Here is a 19431-nt window from a genome sequence, read left to right as displayed (position 1 = left end):
GCTGCCCTTGGGTGCAGTAGAAGGAAGGTGGCACTGCAGTGAGAACACATGCTGAAGCCCAAGGGTAAGCATGACCTTGGGTAGCTTAGAGCCCAGAACACCTGCTGTGTCTGACATGAGACTCACCCAAACTCATCATGTTACCAACATTCTGTCTGCTCAATGCTATAAAAATTACACTCTGAGGGCCAGCAGACAGGATCTACTTACCAGGACCCCCTCACAGTCTTGAGTCCCAGAGCTCCTCATGGCATTATCCCCATTTGATAGCTGGTCTGGCTAATTTATACTTTTATGCCTCAACTTAAATTTTATTTTCTCTTAGAGTCCATCTCAACATCCCCAAGCTAGTCTTTCCTATTGTTTAGTACACAAAACATACTTTATCATCATTGCTTTTTATTTACCTCTATATTTCACCAGAATGCAAATTTTGTTAGAGTAGAACTTTATCTGGCTTGTTCTCCATTGTAAATATTTTGCATAGCACAACAATTTAACAAAAAATTGTTGATGAATAAATCACATAATGTTTACAATTTTATGAAGCATTATTTAGCCTCATTTTATAAATAAGAAAGCAGGTTTACCAGAATAAAATAGACTCCATAGGTTAAAAAATAATTTAGCAGCTGTCCAAACTCTACCCTTTTCCTTTTTGGAAACCACACACACACACACACACACACACACACACACACACAAGTCATGATATAGATAACTGACTGCAAAGGTACATGAAGTTTTAGGGTTTTTCATGGTGACCATCTTGGTGGTCAGAATTCGGCAGGAGGGTCATGGTGTACTGGAAAAATATGAATGGGTACATATGAGATCTTTAGATGTTCAGTATGATGGTATCTGCCATCCCAGTTAACATCACCTTTAACCTGAGCCTCAGCCAAGTCACAAATCTTTCATGGCTTGATCTGTCTGTTCTGACTCAACAGTTCTAAATATACTTTCCCATATCATGAAGAGCATCCAGGCCCTGCCCCCTTTAATACAAAACTAACACCATGCTTTTAATCCACTTAATCTACCACAGCACTCCTCCACCAAAGAAAAACAAACAAGCCATCCAACTTTGTTCTGGGATCAACAGCTCCCATGGCATAATGTTGGTGGTGAAGTTTGGTTCCATATTTATTGGATGAATCCAACGTGGCAGACCCCTTAATCAACTCTCGGTAATAGAAATGAGTCTACGTGTATTTCATGTATACTCTTGAGAACAAAGCTAATCAGTTAGAGAAAACATGAGCCACATTGCTCCACTGGATCCTATTAAAACACATTGGGGTAAAAAAAAAAAGTAACTCTTGTTCTGCCCCAGTTTAATTGCTGTAAAAATCTCTATTGTCTATATATCTATCTATTCTGGAAGAATATATATGGAAATGTTAACAGAGTCATGAGTTTCATAGGAAATCCCTCATGTCCTTCTCCATCACTGCCTTTGAGATCCAGAACTTCTAACACTATTCTCCAGAGATTTCAAAGCAGGGTAGGTAACATGTGAACATTGCATTCTATCGTAAACAAGAGGAAGACAGGTCTCAGTCTCTTGCTGTCCTTAAGTTTTGGTCTAAAGGGACACAAAAGAATCAAAGCACAGAGCAAGGAGTCCCCACGCCTTCTCAACACTAACACAATTAAGCAAAGTATGACAAAGAGGAAATCAAAATGGTCTCAAAAGAAGGGTCAGGCCCTAGCCAGTTTGATGCAGTGAATAAAGTTTGTGGACCAAAGGGTCCTGGTTTGATTCCAGTCAAGGGCGCGAACCTTGGTTGCAGGCTCCTCCCCAGCCTGGGCCCTGGTCGAGGCGCATGCAAGAGGCAACCAATAGATATATTTCTCTCACATCGATATTTCTCTCTGTTTTTCCCTCTCTCTTCCATTCTCCCTAAAAATCAATGGAAAAATATCCTTGGGTGAGGATTAACAACAACAACAACAACAACAAAAAACCACACACAAACAACAACAAAAACAAAAGAAAGAAAGAAAGAAAGAAAGAAAGAAAGAAAGAAACAAAGAAAGAAAGAAAGAAAGAAAGAAGGGTCAGTACACAAGGACAGAAAAATAGTGAGTTATACCCCTTGTCAGCATTCCTGATAAGGTGGTGGTAATACTATCAGGAACAATAATACCAGAAGGGGCAAAATATTCTGACAGCGATAAATAGATATGACAGGTGGTTGGTATAACTACCCTACAAGTTACAGATATGTAATTAAAGGTCAAAAGTGCCCACATCACATCCTCCTTAGACTCTCAGGTGTTTGGTAAGAATTTCCCCCTTGCCTTTGCTCACGATGTTTCCTGAGGTGGTTGCAAATCTGCAATTGAGGGGGCAATTCCAGCTAACAGATGTACTTTCTTGGAATCAAATAGAGGGTTTTGTTTTTTTTCTTGAGAAGTTGGAGGATCTGGGAACACTGATCTTCACATTGCTGGTGACAACAGTCAGTGGGAGCTGAGCAGTTGGCCTCCTTTCCAGTAATAATATTGTTCTTATCTGTATTGTATTTATCTTGTCAGGGTCACATTTATAAGCTTACACATTCATTCAACAAAAACGAATTAAGTACTAAGGGTGTCACACACCAGGTTAGGTGCTGTGCATACTGCTAAGAATAAGAGAAGCAGGGACAGGCCCTCAAGGAGATAAGGCGAGCAGGATCTGTCTTGCTCATCTTTGCTGTCACAGCAGAGCATAGAAAGAGCCTTGTACTTAATAAATAACTCAGTTGCATTTGTTGAAGTGAATTTTTGTCCCCTCTATTAACTAAGTTTATGCGATTCTACTTGTTTTTATTTTTAAAAAATATTTTTATTGATTTCAGAGAGGAAGAAAGAGAGAGAGAGAGACAGAAACATCAATGATGAGAAAGAATCCTTGATCGGCTGCCTCCTGCATGCCCGCTACTGGGGATTGAGCCCACAATCCAGGCATGTGCCCTGACTGGGAATCAAACCTCTATCTCCCAGTTCATGGGTTGACACTCAACCATTGAGCCACACCGGCTGGCCTATGTTATTCTATTAAAAAAGCATTAAAGCCATATTTATTCATAAAGCATTCTGAAAATTAAATTTCATTAATGTTTACTAACCACTAAACACTTCTCCCATTCCAGTTACTTTGAATCACCAGGGTTTCATCCTGAAATAGTACTCAGATGTCCCTCTAAATTTATTTACCTGGGTAGCTGCTGAAAGAGAGGCGACTACTGCTGGTGTCTTTATCTTTGATGTTGAAGTCCCAGTGTTTATATATCCTGAGCATGGCTGCATATGTGTACCAGCTTGAGTGAGCAAAATAGATGTTCTCAAATCCAGGAAGAACCTATAACCAGAATCATAGTGAGTGATATAGATAACTGACTACAAGTAACATACAGATATTTGTCATAAATTATTAACACAATTGTGACACAAATTGACACCATCCTATACAGTAAGTGTATAGGGAGATATATATCAATAACTGATTACAAGTGAAACAAGTGTACAGGATATGTCAATGCAGGTGTCTATTGCTATATTTATTACCGGGAATTAACCTTTAATGTGCACAAAAAAAGACTCAGAGTTAGCATGCAAAATGGAAGGTTCTAGAAAGTGGGAGTGGCACATACATACAGCATGGGAAGAATGGTGGAAGAAACAGAGGTAACATCATGTACAGCCAATTCCCTCCATCAGTTCCTTCTAGTTCTTAAAGTCCACAATAGAGGAACCCATGAGCTGATCTATAACTACAGCCATAGCAGTGATGAGATGTTGACATACTTGGGTGTCAGATGGAAAAAGTCTGTGTGGATCAGAACCAGGAAAAAGAGAAAAGCTGTGTGTCTCACCTTGATAAGAGCAGAGCAGTGTCCCTGGTCCCATCTCTTAAAAACATCCAGGCTGGAGTTTTTTGTGTGAGAGAATGAGGGAATCAGATCCAACAGATCTCCAACAGCATTCAGGAACTGAATCTGGAACAGGGTCATAGGCTGGGAAAAGACAGAGCGCGTGCTTAACACTGATTGGTAACAGGTGTCATTTTCTATTGTTTCTCTCATTAGGGATCCATTAAATCATTCCCTTGTAAAGGGTCTCTATGTAACAGGTGCAGTAGATTTATTATAACTTACTAGAGGCCCGATGCACAAAGATTCATGCAAGAATGGGCCTTCCTTCCCCTGGCTGTCGGCACCGCCTTCTCTCCAGCCCGAAGCTGCCTTTCTGCCTTCCTTCCGGCCTGGAGCCACCTTTCCACCTTCCCATGCTGCCCAGAGGCCCAGAGTGGCTGGGGTGGTGTGGAACGCCTGTGTTGTTGCCATGGCGACGACGCAAGCATCCTGCCCCCGGCCACTTGGCGCCTGTGTATGCAAATTAACCTGTCATCTTTGTTGGGTTAATTTGCATACTCACTCCTGATTGGCTGGTGGGTGTCGCGAAGGTGCGGTCAATTTGCATCTTTCTCTTTTATTAGTATAGATGATTTTTTTAAACGTTATAGCTTATGAGATATTTTAGCATGTTTTAATATCCACAGTCTGGGGAGATTCTCCCAAGACAGCATGCCTCTCCAGGTTTTTTCAGTCTTGGCACTAGTGATAATAATTCTTTTTGGGGCTGGGGTGGGGGGCACCATGCATTGTAGGATGTTTAACAGCATTCCTGGCCTCTAGCCACTACACATAAATAGCACCTCCCAGTTTTGACAACCAAAACTATCTCCAGGCATTGCCCAATACCCTCTGGAGGGAAATCGCCCCTAGCTGAGAATCACTGCTTTACAGTGAAAACATTCAACTAAGATGCTTTTGATTCCAATCCTGTGTTTAACATGGAACAGACTTGACAGCATTAACCTTTAACATGAACATGAACTTTGTGCTAAACTAGACAGCATTGCTCCAGCAAGATTCAATCCACCAGAGTAGCCCAGGGCTGGGCATCTACATACAAACTGGTTTTCAGGAACAAGTGGTGGGAGGACAAACATAAAAGACATTTTAACCAAAAAATAAAAACAAAAACCCCAATCTAATTATTTAACTTTAAAAATTACAGGGTCTTCACTGATTTTTAAAAAAATCTTTATTGTTTGGGGGTGGGGGCAGCTGGGGAGAGGTCAGTGGGGGGAAAAGGAGACTTATGTAATACTTTAAACAATAAAGAATTTAAATTAAAAGTAATATTGTTGAGAGTATTACAGATATCCCGCTCCTTCCCTCAACCCCCCATTACCTCCCTTCACCCAGTTCCTGCCCTGCCCCAGGTCTTCAACACCCTATTGTTTGTGTCCATAGGAAATACATATAAGATCTTTGGTTAATCTCTCCCCCTGCCCCCTTTCCCTCTGAGATTCATCAGTCTGTTCCATGTTCCCATGCCTCTGGTTCTATTTTATTCATTAGTTTATTTTGTTCATTAGATTCCTTGTTTATTTTGATTTTTAGATTCAATTGTCAGGTATGTATTTGTTATCATTTTATTGTTCATATTTCTTCTTCTTCTTCTTCTTCTTCTTCTTCTTCTTCTTCTTCCTCTTCCTCTTCTTCCTCCTCCTCCTCCTCCTCCTCCTCCTCCTCCCCTTCTTCCTCCTCCTCTTCTTTTTCTGTTTCCTCTTCCTCTTCTTCTTCTTCCTCTTGTTAAAGAATACCCTTCAACATTTCATGTAATACTGGTTTGGTGGTTATGAACTCCTTTTCCTTATGTGGGAAGCACTTTATCTGGCCCTCAATTCTAAATGAGAGCTTTTCTGGGTAGAGTAATTTTGGTTGTAGGTCCTTGCTTTTCATCACTTTGAATATTTCTTGCCACTCCCTTCTGGCCTGCATAGTTTCTGTTGAGAAATCAGCTGAAAGTCTTATGGAAATTCCCTTGTAGGTAACTGCTTTTCTCTTGCTGCTTTTAAGATTCTCTCTTTGTATTTAACCTTTAATTTAATTTAAGTTAAATTAAATTTTAATTATGATGTGTCTGGGTGTGGGCCTTTTTGGGTTCCTCTTGTTTAGGACTCTCTGGGCTTCCTGGACTTATAAGTCTACTAGAGGCCCGGTGCACAAAATTCGTGCACGGAGGTGGGTTCTTCCTCAGCCCAGCCTGTACCCTCTCCAATATGAGACCCCTTAAGGGATGTCCGACTGCCCATTTAGGCCCGATACCACCGGGATCGGGCCTAAACGGGCAGTCGGACATCCCTCTCACAATCCAGGACTGCTGGCTCCCAACTGCTTGCCTGCCTGCCTTCCTGATTGGCCCTAACCACTTCTGCCTGCCAGCCTGTTTGCCCCCAACTTCCCTCCTCTGCCGGCCTGGTCACTCCTAACTTCCCTCTCCTGGAGGGTTGATCATCTCCAACTGCCCTTTCTTGCAGGCCTGGTCCCTCTCAACTGCCCTCCCTTGCAGGGCTGATCCCTCACAACTGCCCTCCCTTGCAGGCCGGGTGTCTCCCAACTGCCCTCTCCTGCTGGCCATCTTGTGGTGGCCATCTTGTGTCCACATGGGGGCAGTATCTTTGACCACATGGGGGCAGCTATATTGTGTGTTGCAGTGATGATCAATCTGCATATTATTCTTTTATTAGATAGGATAGAGGCCTGGTACATGGGTGGGGGCCAGCTGGTTTGCCCTGAAGGGTGTCCCTGATCAGGGTGGGGTTCCCTTGGGGCGTGGGGCGGCCTGAGCGAGGGGCCTGTGGTGGTTTGCAGGCCGGCCACGCCCCCTGGTAACCCAAGCGGAGGCCCTGGTATCTGGAATTTATTTTCCTTCTACAATTGAAACTTTGTAGCCTGGAGCAGAGCCAAGCCAAGCCTGGGGCTCCCTCCGAGGCCGCAGCCATTGTGTTGGGGTTATAATTGAAACTTTGTTGCCTTAAGCAGGTGAGCCCGGCCAGGGTGTGTGGAAAGCTTTGCTTCCCCTGTTGCCGGCGGCAACCCTGGCCTGCTCTCTCAAGCTCCATTCTGCCGCCATTTGTTTGAATTTGTTTACCTTCTATAATTGAAACTTTGTAGCTTGAGTGGAGGCTTAGGCCTGGAAATGGCAGGCGGAAAGCTTGGCCTCCTCTGTTACCTAGGAAACCTTGCTCTCTGTGGCTGTAGCCATCTTGGTTTGGGTTAATTTGCATACTCGCTCTGATTGGATGGTGGGCGTGGCTTGTGGGCGTGGCTTGTGGGTGTGTCAGAGGTATGGTCAATTTGCATATTTGTCTATTATTAGATTAGATTTCTTTCACCAGGAAGGGGAAGTTTTCTGTCATCATTTCTTCAAATAGGTTTTCAATATCTTGTTTTCTCTCTTCTCCTTCTGGCATCCCCATAATGCGAATGTTGGTACGCTTAAAATTGTCCCAGAGGCTCCTTATGCTATCTTCATATTTTTGGATTATTTTTTCTTTTTTGCTCTTCTGATTGGGTGTTTTTTGTTTCCTCATATTTTTCATAAATCTTTAATAAAATAGATTCTTAAAAATCTTACCTTTTCCCCTTTTAATATAGCCTTCTTCATTGCTCCTAGATACAGCCCATCCATTTGTGCCATTACATAGCCTGTATGTCTCCAAAATGGATCATCCTTATAAGATTTGATGTTATTCCGTGTCCACTGTTCTTGCTTCCTGAAAGACAAATTAGATTTGTACTATAGGTCTCTATGGTTGCTCATCAAAAGCTAAGTTAAATCCAGGCATTTGGAGATAATATATTCAGATAATTATGGTAGTATAATTTAAACACTGGATCTTGTAACATTCCTGATAGTCTTTAAAAGACTATCAGGGAAAATCTGAAATGATTTTTAATTCCCCCTAGAACTATGACTCTTTCTTTAGAGTTTCCTCAAAGCTCTATCTGGAACTGAAACACAGGTATAATGTTTATCTAACTGTGATACTGAGACCTAAGAAAGTCAAGGATAGACAGTCCAAACTCATTCACATAAAATCATAACATCTCATTAAATCAGTAAGGATAAGTTAACTTTACTTTGGTATATATAAGAGATAAAGTTAAACAACAGAAAAAATAAAAACTCCTAAGGGCTGGATCATTTGCATATGTTTATTTTTCATTCAGATAATTTTCATAGTTTCTGCTTCATTCTATTTCAATTGTTGCCAGTAACTGCCTCAATGCCTCTGTCCTGGCATGCTTAGCAAAAAAAAAAAAAAAAAAAAAGCCTTGTTTTTCATTGTATCTCTCCTCGTTTAGTTCTCTGCACTTCTTAGGGGATGATTTAACATAACTGTATACTGGAAGTCATTTCTGATTTGTTTAAGTTGCCTCTAGATCAACTTTTTAGAGTACAATGGTATTACTTCATGGGATCTAGCCCAGTGCTTTTTAACTGATGCTCTGTAGGACTTCAGCAGGTGATGAAGAGGTTCCTTGGTGTATAATTTGGAGGCCCAAAGTTAGAGCTCTTCTATCCCCAAATTAATTTCATAGCCTGTCATCCCACAAACATACACATTTTCTGAATATTGATAATTATTAGCCTTCAGAAAATTTTATTAAAGTGAAAATATTCTCAGAGAACGTTAAGAATTAAGACTAGATATGAGCTAACACTCCAGCTCAGATTAGTCATCTGGCTGGTGAAAAGGAAGCACCATACAGAGGGAGGAGGAGGAATCCTTGCAGGAAAGAGACGGCCCCCTAGGGAGGGAAATGATCCAGGGATTTGATTTTGCCTCCTTTCACTGATGGTGTCCTCCTCGAGGACACCATCAGTGCCAGCAATCAACAATGTGATATTCAACCTGACCTCCCAAAGGGCCCAAATTACAGGGCATGTTGTCTGCAACCAGTTTTCATGCTATTACCAAAAGGTAATTACCTCACTACAAGAACAACTCCAAAGTCCTGCCTGAGAGACAGAAAAATAAATTGGTGAAGGAAAAATCACTTTTTGAAATGACACATCCACATCCTGCAGCCTCATAACAATGAGAAGAGAAAAGCTATTATACATACTTCATGAACTCCTGCACTTTATCTACGATGGAAGGTTTCTTAATCAGCTGTGGGTAGAGGTTTATGAAGTGGTCATATATGTGCCTGAAACGAAAGATCAAAATGGTTACATTTCTATTTTTCTTCTTGTATTTCTCCATCATAATCAATGACCCAACCTTTTAGCTAAGTAGGATGTCCCTTATTGCAAACCTCTAATATTTTTTTTAATAAATCAAACACACAGTTTAAAATTGGGAAATATTGCCAATGTATAGAAAAACATAGAATATAACAAACACTCAAGTATCCATTATATAACTTTATTAAATCACTCTATTTTGCCATATTTACTGTGTCTATATTTTTCATCATATAATTTACTTTTTACTTGCATTTATTTTTTATTAAATTTATTGCTGCATATATTAAAAGATAAACATTAGATAGACTTGAAGTCACTGTGCACCTTCCTGACACTAATTACTCTCCCTTCTCCCTAGAGGTGACTGCAATCCTGAATCAGTGATTTATTATACTATCATGTTTTTGTACCATCACTACATATATACGTATCCATAAATAATGTATAGTATTATTTATCATGGTTCAGAACAAAGTATAAATAAGACCATATTATCTATCACGTTAACTTGTTTATTTCTCTCAATATTACATTTTTAAAGAAATATCTATGTTGTCATCTGCAGCTTAAATTTATTCTTTTCATCTGCTGGTAGTATTCCATGGTATGACTACTATAACAATTCATGTATACATAGCCATGATGGACATTTAACTGGTTTTTAATTTTTCACATAAAAATTCATATCATAATGTATCATCAAATATTGCTGTAAAATGTCTCTTTTTACACACTTGGATGTTCTTCTAGGCTATATATAATATATAAAAGTAGAATTGCTGGGGCAAATAGTCTAGGTACCTATAGAGACTAGATGTTGCCAAGTTGTTCCCCACAGTGACTGTTCCAATTGACATTCCCACCAGCTACAGGGTAGACTTCTTCTTGCTCCACAGCCTCACCAACATTTGATATGGTCAGATCTCATTTTCAACAATTTAGTGGGTTTTAAATGGTTTCTTGTTGTTTTAATTTCCATTCACCACAGGACTATTGGATATTTGGTATTCCTTACTTTAAAAACTACTTTAAAAAAGTTAAATGTCTCATACGCTCTATAGTAAACATTTTTATTGAGATACAATTGACATGTAACATTGTGTAAGTTTAAGGTACACAACATATTGATTTGATCCACTTATATATTACTAGAGGCCTGGTGCACCCTCTCCAATCCGGGACCCCTCGGGGGATGTCCAACTGCCAGTTGTCGGACATCCCTCATAATTTGGGACTGCTGGCTTCTAACCACTTACCTGCCTGGTCACCCATAACCACTCTGCCTGCTTGCCTGATGCCCCTAATTGCTCCCCTGCCTACCTGATTGCCCCTGCCTCTGCCTGCCTGCCTGATTGCCCCTAACTGCCTTTGCCTGCCTGCCTGATCTCCCTTGACCGCCTCTGCCTGCTGTCCTGATCACCCTAACTGCTTTCCTCTGCCAGCCTGATCCCCCTAACTGCTCTCCTCTGCTGGCCTGATCACCCCTAACTACCTCTGCCTTGGCCCTGCCACCGAGGCTTTGTCCGGAAGGATGTCCAGAAGATGTTTAGTCTAATTAGCATATTACCCTTTTATTAGTATAGATAATATGATTACCACTGTGATTTTAGCCAACACCTCTATCAGATCACATAATTATCACTTCTTTTTTGTAGTAAGAACCATTAAAATATAGACTTTTAGCAACTTTGATGTGTATAATACAGTGTTGTTGACTGTAATCACTATGCTGTGCATTTGATCTCCAAAACTTACTAGTATTTATCTGCTAGTTGCAAGCTGGTCCCCCTAACAACATCTTACAATTAGACACTTTTTAATTGATGAAAATAATCCATTAACATTTATTGTAATTTTTAGATTTATTTCAACAATCTTGTCTGTTTTCCATTTACCATCCTTTTGTTACCCCCCCCCCACCTTTTATTTTCTTTGCTTAGATAATATTTTCATTATCTTTCTCTTTACTTCTATTGATTTAAAAGCTGTAAAATGTATTTCTATTCTTTCAGTAGTCACTGAAATTTTAAAAAACATTTATACCTATTCATCTCCTTATAAAGTCTGAGTGAATTTCATATTTCTCTCCTCCTCCAAACATAATGCATATTTTAGCAAGCTTTAACTGCCTATTGACATCCCCCATCATATTATTGTTCAAAGATTTAGGTTTGCTTCTTTTAGTTAAAAAATATATTTCTATTTAAATTGTTTTCCAATTTTTAACTTTTTAAAAATTCTCACCCAAGGATATGTTTTTATTGATTTTAGAGTGAGAGGAAGGGAGGTAGGGAGGGAGGAAGAGAGAGAGAGAAACATGGTTGCCTCCCATACACGCCCCAACCAGGGATTGAACCTGCAACCTATTTGCCCTGACCAGGAATCAAACCCGCAATCTTTTTGGTGTACTGGAGGATGCTCCAACTAACTGAGCCACCAGTTGGGGCTCTAATTTTTAACTTTTACAGTCAAAATTTTATTCTTTGTTTAGTGGATGTCTGTGGGTGGTCAAACATTTTCCTTTACATGTTTGAAAATATCCTTTGGGACCTAAAGTCTTTGTTAAAAGGTTCTATGAAATTAAACTGGAGTGTATTCATAGTATTATTGTTGACTTTTTCTTAGTATTCAATTTGTATACTTTGGAACTTTGGTGTGCAGGCATTTTTATTTGTTTGAGCCCTCCCCTCCCCCTTTCCCTTAGTGCCTCTCTCTGACTCCCTGAGAACTAGATCTCAGAGTGACTTTTGGTGACTTCTTTCCTATGGAATATTGCAGCTGTATCTGTAATTGAACCGGCACATGGATGATTTGGTTCTAGGTTTCCCCACCCCCTTCTCCAAGCTCATGGTTTCTTATAAATCTGTAGATTAGGATGCACATCAATAGAGGTTATTCTGTGGTTGCCTAGTTTATAAACAGTCAAAAGTAGCAAGGAAACGTCTGCGTCCCAGCCGTGACTCAGCTCACTCAGAGCACCGAGGCCTTCCCCCATCAGCAGGGGTGGCTGCCTCTGCCTGCTTCAGAACAAGGCCCAGCCAGATCCATACTTCATCACTTTGTTTTCTCTTCCACTCCTTGGTCAAAAGATGCTTAATCTATCTGTATTTCTCTTTGTAAATATTTTATCTCTTATTTGCTGTAAGTTTGGAGCAAAATCAGTCAAATTGTGAACCCCTTATACGCTCTAGAGTATAAGGAACTAACTCTTGTTTATGTCCATTAGCCTATGGTAAAATTGGTTTCCTCATAATCCATTTCAGTGCAGTTTCAAGAACCTACTGATGACCTTAAGTACTTACTATAGTTTGCAGAACTGAAACTGATAGAGTGAGAATATAGTTTTATTGCCAGTTAGGTAAACAACATTAAAATCCTTTGAACTCTTTTATTTTACGGTCTTTGAATTCAGTAAACTTTACTTCACGAGAGCTTTCACTTCAAATTATTTGTAAATATATTTTAAAAAATTGAATGATCGCATTGAACTTTGGTTTATGTATCTTTTATACTGCCACGTCTAGTCTGTGATCAAGTTGGTCACTTTTCCCTGTCTACCACCTCTACAACTGGAGGAGAGCATGGCAAAAAAAGCTAGACAGGTGTGTGGGTGACAAAGAAGGCCCCTCTGCCCTGGTCTCACACTTCAGGTGAATGAAATGCAGAAAATCCAAATGAGTTTGATGACTTGATGTAGCTGCTTAGGGAGGCTACAAACCTACAGTATCCCAACTCCAAGATTGCATGGGGAAGTAGAGATATGAGCCAAACATAGCACCCTTAAATACCTCAATGAGTTTTGGAGCATAGCCAAATGTGTGTGTGTGTGTGTGTGTGTGTGTGTGTGTGTGTGTGTGTGTGTGTGTTTATATGGCCTAGGGTGAAATAAGTGGGAGCTAATGGACCTGGTTGGGCAGAGGACTTCCACTTGTGGTGAATATTGCAACTCCAAATGGCACTGATTATGCAGCTGGAGATCATGAAATCTTCATCAGATGTCAGATAGGGAAACATCTAAGCCAAAGACTAAGTGAGACTGTTTCACTTGGGGATGCCAGAGAAAGACACAGGACACCCACTGATTAAACATCTCCCCCTCCCTCCAAGAGGCATCAGTAAGACCAGTCCATTCTGGGAAAAAGTAGAAAATTCTGAATTTACTCAGCTGAAATGATAAATTATTTTGTTTATATGGAATGACTATGGTAACACTTTTCTAGCTATCAGCAGGAATGGGCTCTTTTAAAATGATTTATGTGAAAATCAAATTATATTTCTTGGAAAAAAATAATTTGTGGGCTATTGACTTACCATGCTCTCTCAGGTAAGGAAACAAAAAATTCATACTTTTTACTCAGAGTCTCCCTGCCTAGCTCCATCCAGAGTTCCTATCCCCTCAATTTTTTCAGTCTATTTCAGCATAGGGCAGTGTTTCTCAACTGGAGTAATTTTTCCCTCCAGGGGGCATTTGACAATGTCTGGAGACATTTTTGGTTGTCACACTAGGAGATAAGATGCAACTGGCATCTAGTGGGTAAACATCCTACAATGCACAGGTCAGGTCCCACAACAAAAAAGAATTCAACTCAAAATGTCAACATATAACAGTAGACAAGACAGATGGAGATATGGGAGGGTAACTGGACTAGAACTACTGACAATTTTTCTTTTCCTTTTTTTTTTTTTTAGCGGAGACTAGATTTTCCAATTCTGACATTCAGAGCAGGGGAAGTGAAACTTCTACCCTGAGATCAGAAGTGGAGGCCTCAAATAATGCTGTTGCATTCAGGGCCCCGAGGAATATGATCTACTTGCAGGCGCCTCGGGGCAAGGCCCTTCTCTGATCCTTGGGCCTGGGATCCTACACTTTTAAAAAAATATATGTTTTTGTTGATTTCAGAGAGGGAGGGAGAGAAAAATAGAAACATCAATGATGAGAGAGAATCATTGATTGGCTGCCTCCTGCATGCCCCACACAGGGGCTTGAGCCACAACCCAGCATATGCCCTGACCAGAAATCACGAATGAACTGTGACCTCCTGGTTCATAGGTTGATGCTTAACCACTGAGCCACACTGGCTTGGCTGAAAACACAGGCTTTAAATTCTGACTAAAGCTTGAATCCACTACTTCTAGGCTCTGTGACCATAGCAAGATTGCTAATTTCTCCACATTATGAATTCTCATCAATCAGAGCTAACACTAATATCTATGTCATAGAGGTGTTAGATTTAGTTTCGGCTCCCGTGGTGTGTAAAATCAGTAAATTTCCTCCTAAGTTGGATGAAACTTTGCTCACCTTTACATTTCTCACACAAATTCTTTCGTGAGAATCATGAAGACACCTGTTCCCCCACTTTTCCTGAATTTTTTTGCATTATGTTAATACCACATTATTTAGCACTCACTTGTCATTTGCTATCTCCTGTTTTTTAATTGTTCTGACTTCCTGGGTCAGAGACTATATGGGGCTTCTTTAGTATCTCCCATAGAGATGAATCCATTTGAGTGTGTGTGTGTATGCATGTGCATAAACTCTGCAACTAGATACCCTAGCTTCCAACCCTAGCTTCGTGACTTTCATATCAAAATATGGAGATAATAATGATAAATACTTCATAGCATTATTGTGGATTAAATAATTTAACATATGTAAAATGCTTTGAAAAGTGGTATATTTTAAATGCTATATAAGTGCTAGGTATCATCATCATCATCATTTTATGGTTCATGTTAAATTCCAGATAATTACTAATTGATGGGTCTATTGATATTTTTGAGGGTGAGACTGTATCTTACTTACCTCCTTTGCCCACAGCCTTGACCTGGAAGCATATTCAGTTTCTAACATAGAAGGGGGCAAGTTGGAAGAGATTCTTGAGCTATTTCTTGGTGGTAGGCCAAACACACAAAAAAGGTACCACCACTGACTACTTTCTCTATTTGTGCTATAATTTTGCTTACAGCCTCTTTTACTCATAGTTTTAGCAACTGTTGTGCCAACATATAAAGTTAAAAGGAGTCATCTTTGAAGAATATACATAGAAACTAACTCTCCCCTACCTTTCTCCCTACCCACAGAGCCTGGTACAGGTAGTGTAACAACTATTTGTTGCAGTGAATTGGCTCATGCTTACTGGGCAATTCCAGAGGTCATTTCAGCAGCCACTTCAGCAGCACAAGAATCAGCCACTTCATTCAAAACTAGAGCAGACCAGGTCCCCACACCCATTTTATTTTTTAATAAAATGAGCCATGATTCCGGAAAGGATTCATGACTCGTTTTATTAAAAATTTTATTAAAAACCAATCTATGACTATTTAGCGGCTTTTACATCATGAATGAAACATCAGAGATTCTGAATTCGGAACTCTTAGGGAACCAGCCCACAGAGTTAAAAACAAAGGAGGAAGCTCCGTTTGTTTGGTCAAGGTTGCCTGACACTGCAATGCATGGAAATATGTAGCTCGCACTTCTGATTCATTTCCAACAAAATTGGAACAGCAACAAGATTCAATTAAAACCTAGTGAATGTGTGATTAAATAACTGCTGGGGCAGAAGCACTGGGCCAGGTGTCTGGGGGTATACAAAGAGGAAAAAGATAGGGACCGTGCTCTCAAGGCACTAACAGGTGGTGCGGGGAGAGATGGAGCTCTGATGCAGTGGGGATGGAATCAGAAGAAGCTTTGTCAGGAAGATAGGATCTGAGATGGATTTGAGCAATGTTTCAATTGGTGGAGATGGGAGAGGCAGCATCTGGCTCTCAGGAATCATGGTTGGAAGAGTTGCTAGGAAGGGGTTGTGTGAGAGGCAGAAGGCGCTCCACAGCACAGCCCAGGAGCCCATCTGGAATGAATGCTTCCTTCCTTCCTTCCTTCCTTCCTTCCTTCCTTCCTTCCTTCCTTCCTTCCTTCCTTCCTTCCTTCCTTCCTTCCTTCCATCTTCCTCTACTTTCTTTTTCTCTTTTTCTACCTCCTTCAAATATGCAAATACTGACTTCTGTCTTCCTCCCAGCCCCTTCAGTTCTTTATCATGCATCTTCCTGCTCACCAGCATCTCCTGTTCAATGAGATACACCTGAGTCTTTACAGAGCAGTAATCCCACAGACTCTTGGTATCACACATATGAAAAACCCATCCTTAAGCAGGTAAGGAGAATTACCAGTCATAAATACAATACAAAGATGAATAGAGAGGTCGTCTTTCATATTCAAGGAACCGCTGAGCACTCTTAAGCTTGAAATAGTGGTCAATGACCTTCGAATGGGCTTCCATCCAAAGCCTTCCACAGTACAGCCCCCATTTGCCTTTTAATCCTGTTGCCCTCTGCTGGCTCAATTGGAGCCTCTACTTCTCGCCCATTGTAAATGCAATGTATGCATTTCAGACTCAGGGCCTTTTTTCAGTACTCTGTTCTGTTACTTTCTGCCCAGATGATTTCTTCTTTCTTCCCAACCAAGCCAAACGGTTCTCATCTATCAAGCGCCAGACCTACAACTCACTCCTTCCACAAAGCCTTCTTTGACTGCTCTGTCCCACTGGGTGCCTTCCTCTCGGACTCCGGTGGTTTAGGATTAAAGCACTCTTTTCAGGTTGTTCTGTGCAGCAGGAATGCTGCCAAGAGCTTCCCAACTCTTCCTCAAGGACCAGCATTGACTGAGATTGCTAGGCTGGTCTCTCCCTCACTCCTGATCACGCCCCCACGGGCTGCTGCTACTGGTGGGAAGGGAAGGCTGACTCTGTTGCCAGATCCTCAAAATGGAGCGCAGCATGCAGGGAGTTGTTTATTTGTTTTAATCTTAAAAGACTGGCTTATACACATGGAATTGTTTTGGAAAAGACATGGCAAAAGGCAAAGCAAACAATAAAAACAGTTACTGAATAGTAGCTAAGTGGTTTTTTTTAAGAAATAAGATTTAAGTAACTTTTACTCTAAAAAGAAGTATTCAAAAAGTTATTCATAAAATGGCTTTTTTTTTTTCCCTATGGAAGTTCCTGGCAAATGGGTAAAGATGATCAAGGATAAATCAACGCTTTATATTAAGAATAAGGGTGAAATCACAAGGTCACCCCCCAAAGTGAAATATTAAAGCATGTTTTCCCTGAGATGTAAGAGTTTCAGAAGTGCCACCTTTGTCAGAACCTTCTTGGTCACACTCCTGAGCTCTCTAGTAGGGACCCCAATATCCAAGGCAGACATGCTTATCCTTACAAGTCTCAGAGTCTTTACAGAGCAGTAACCTCTCAGACTCTTGGTACCTCACATACGAGAAACCCATCCTTGAGCAGCTGCTGCCTTCAAATTGAATAGTTAAAGAAAAATCGTTTCCCTTACCAATCCATTATGTCTATCACTCATGAGTTCATCTAATATATTTATATTCACACAACTTCAGTCCAAATTGTTTCTCAAAATTGCAACTCAATTTAAACAATGCAAGCAAATGAGTGGATACACGTGAGTAAAGATTTGAAATGAAATGTGAAAAGTTCAGATTCATACATGTATAACACAGTCTTAAACATGTTTTAAAAATCTTACCCAGTTTATAAATTTTTATACATCTTTGAGTAGTATACTATATGAAGGAGACTCCAATGGCAGGGTAACAAAAATTTGGTATAAAAATGAAAACAGGAATTGCTACTTTAAATTATAAAAGAGCAGCCAGAACCCAATAACTAGTCAGTCGACATTTGATATAATCTCCAGAATGCAGAAACAGATTAGGATCGTCATTGCACTTACTATGACTAAGGCGGTAACAGTGCAAAATAAGGTTTGGTTAAGCTGCACTCAACAATCTAGGTCACAGAGAATAAAAAAAGAAAGCCAACTCATCAAGACTCTTTATATCAAAGAAAGAATAAAGCTTAATTAAATAGGTTACAACTTTCTTTTCCTTAAAAAGCTTTTCTCTAAAAAGGATGGGTCCCAATTACATTATCATTAACTACATTTTTGTTGTTTTTATAAGACAAAGGAAGGACACAAGAATCAACTAACAATAGAACCAAAAGGAACATTTATGTTAGACATTAAAATTTCAATTTAAAATCTCAACGTATTTGAAAGTATTGTTCTAAAACTGTTGAAAATAAATGCTATTATAACTTTTAAATTTTTATTTACTGATTTAAGAGAGAGGAAGGGAGAGAGAGAGGGAGCGAGAGAAACATCGATTTGTTGTTTCACTTTTTATGCATTCATTGGTTGATTTTTAAAAACATATATTTTAATTGATTTTAGAGAAGAAGGGAGAGGGGGAGAGAGAGATAGAAGCATCAATGATGAGGAAGAATCATTGATCGGCTGCCTCCTGCATGTCCCCTATTGGGGATGGAGCATGCAACCTGGGCATGTGCCCTAACCGGGAATCGAACCCATGACTTTCTGGTTCATAAGTCGACGCTCAACCACTGAGCCACACCAGCCAGGCCATTGGTTGATTCTTGTATGTGCCCTGACTGGGGATCGAACCCACAACCTTGGTGTATCAGGATGATGCTCTGATGAGCTGAGCTACCTAGCCAGGGCAAATGCTGTTACATTTTATTTATAATTAATCTTCTCTGTTTTGTGCTTCTCGAAGATTCTCTCCACCTCTTACTTGCTTTCTACCGGACAATAAATAACTAGTAAGATGAGATGGCTTAGCTGTCTCTTAATATAGTTTTAGGAGAAGGAAAGATTTAAAAAGGTTAAGAGCCATGAGGTTTGACTAGTGCCATAATTGGGGGCTTTGATCCTTATTGGCAGGTACCTTTAGATACAAATGTAATTCTGATAATGTCTCTATCACATGAGAAGGACCTCAGCTACTAATGTACAAATGCCAGGAAGCAAAGGCTACACTGTTGGACAAAGCCGGAGACAGAGGTGGCCTGCTAGTTCTCCATCAGGACTGTGGTACTTACGAGGCAGTGAGGTAGCCCTCCAAAAAGCCGGCCACAAACATGATGACCTCGTTGCTCAGGGACTTCGAACCATACCCTGCTCTGATCTCCAGGATGCCCCAGCCTGTGGTGTTCACAGAGTTATTATAAAAGCCATAGGCATCTCCGTTCTTGTCCAGTGTGTCTTTGATCTCCACTGTCTTTTCAGTAGGCATCCAGTATGCAGTTGCATAGTCGACTCCTTGAAAAACAGAAAAGGGAATAATGATAGGATGCCATTCAACTGATTTACCCATGCATGATTTTTTCTATGTAACCGACAATTCCAGCACATTTGCTTTCTAAAGAATTCCATTCCATCAAAATTGGGAAATCTGCCACTATAGCTTGACTTTGTTGCAAATGGGAGAAAAAATCCAGAGCCTTGATC

General features: G+C 40.3%; 1 protein-coding gene and 1 long non-coding RNA gene across 2 annotated transcripts in view; one reads left to right on the top strand and one right to left on the bottom strand.

The window, feature by feature from the left end:
- Positions 1-19431, top strand: part of LOC114231135 (uncharacterized) — a 54870-nt gene that overhangs the window by 1715 nt on the left and 33724 nt on the right. The window lies entirely within an intron of this gene.
- The window catches only part of PLBD1 (phospholipase B domain containing 1), a 48449-nt gene that overhangs the window by 19892 nt on the left and 9126 nt on the right, over positions 1-19431 (bottom strand). Inside the window, exons 2-6 of the mRNA XM_054719255.1 lie at positions 19023-19242; positions 8979-9062; positions 7483-7621; positions 3867-4007; positions 3208-3352 (exon numbers count right to left, since the gene is read on the bottom strand). Of these exons, the coding sequence (XP_054575230.1) occupies positions 3208-3352; positions 3867-4007; positions 7483-7621; positions 8979-9062; positions 19023-19242 (729 nt within the window). The remainder of the gene's footprint in view (positions 1-3207; positions 3353-3866; positions 4008-7482; positions 7622-8978; positions 9063-19022; positions 19243-19431) is intronic.

Source organism: Eptesicus fuscus, chromosome 7, assembly GCF_027574615.1.
Source record: "Eptesicus fuscus isolate TK198812 chromosome 7, DD_ASM_mEF_20220401, whole genome shotgun sequence".
Taxonomy (NCBI): Eukaryota; Metazoa; Chordata; class Mammalia; order Chiroptera; family Vespertilionidae; genus Eptesicus; species Eptesicus fuscus.
Note: the sequence above shows the minus strand (reverse complement) of the source record. Positions and strands in the feature narration are given on the sequence as shown.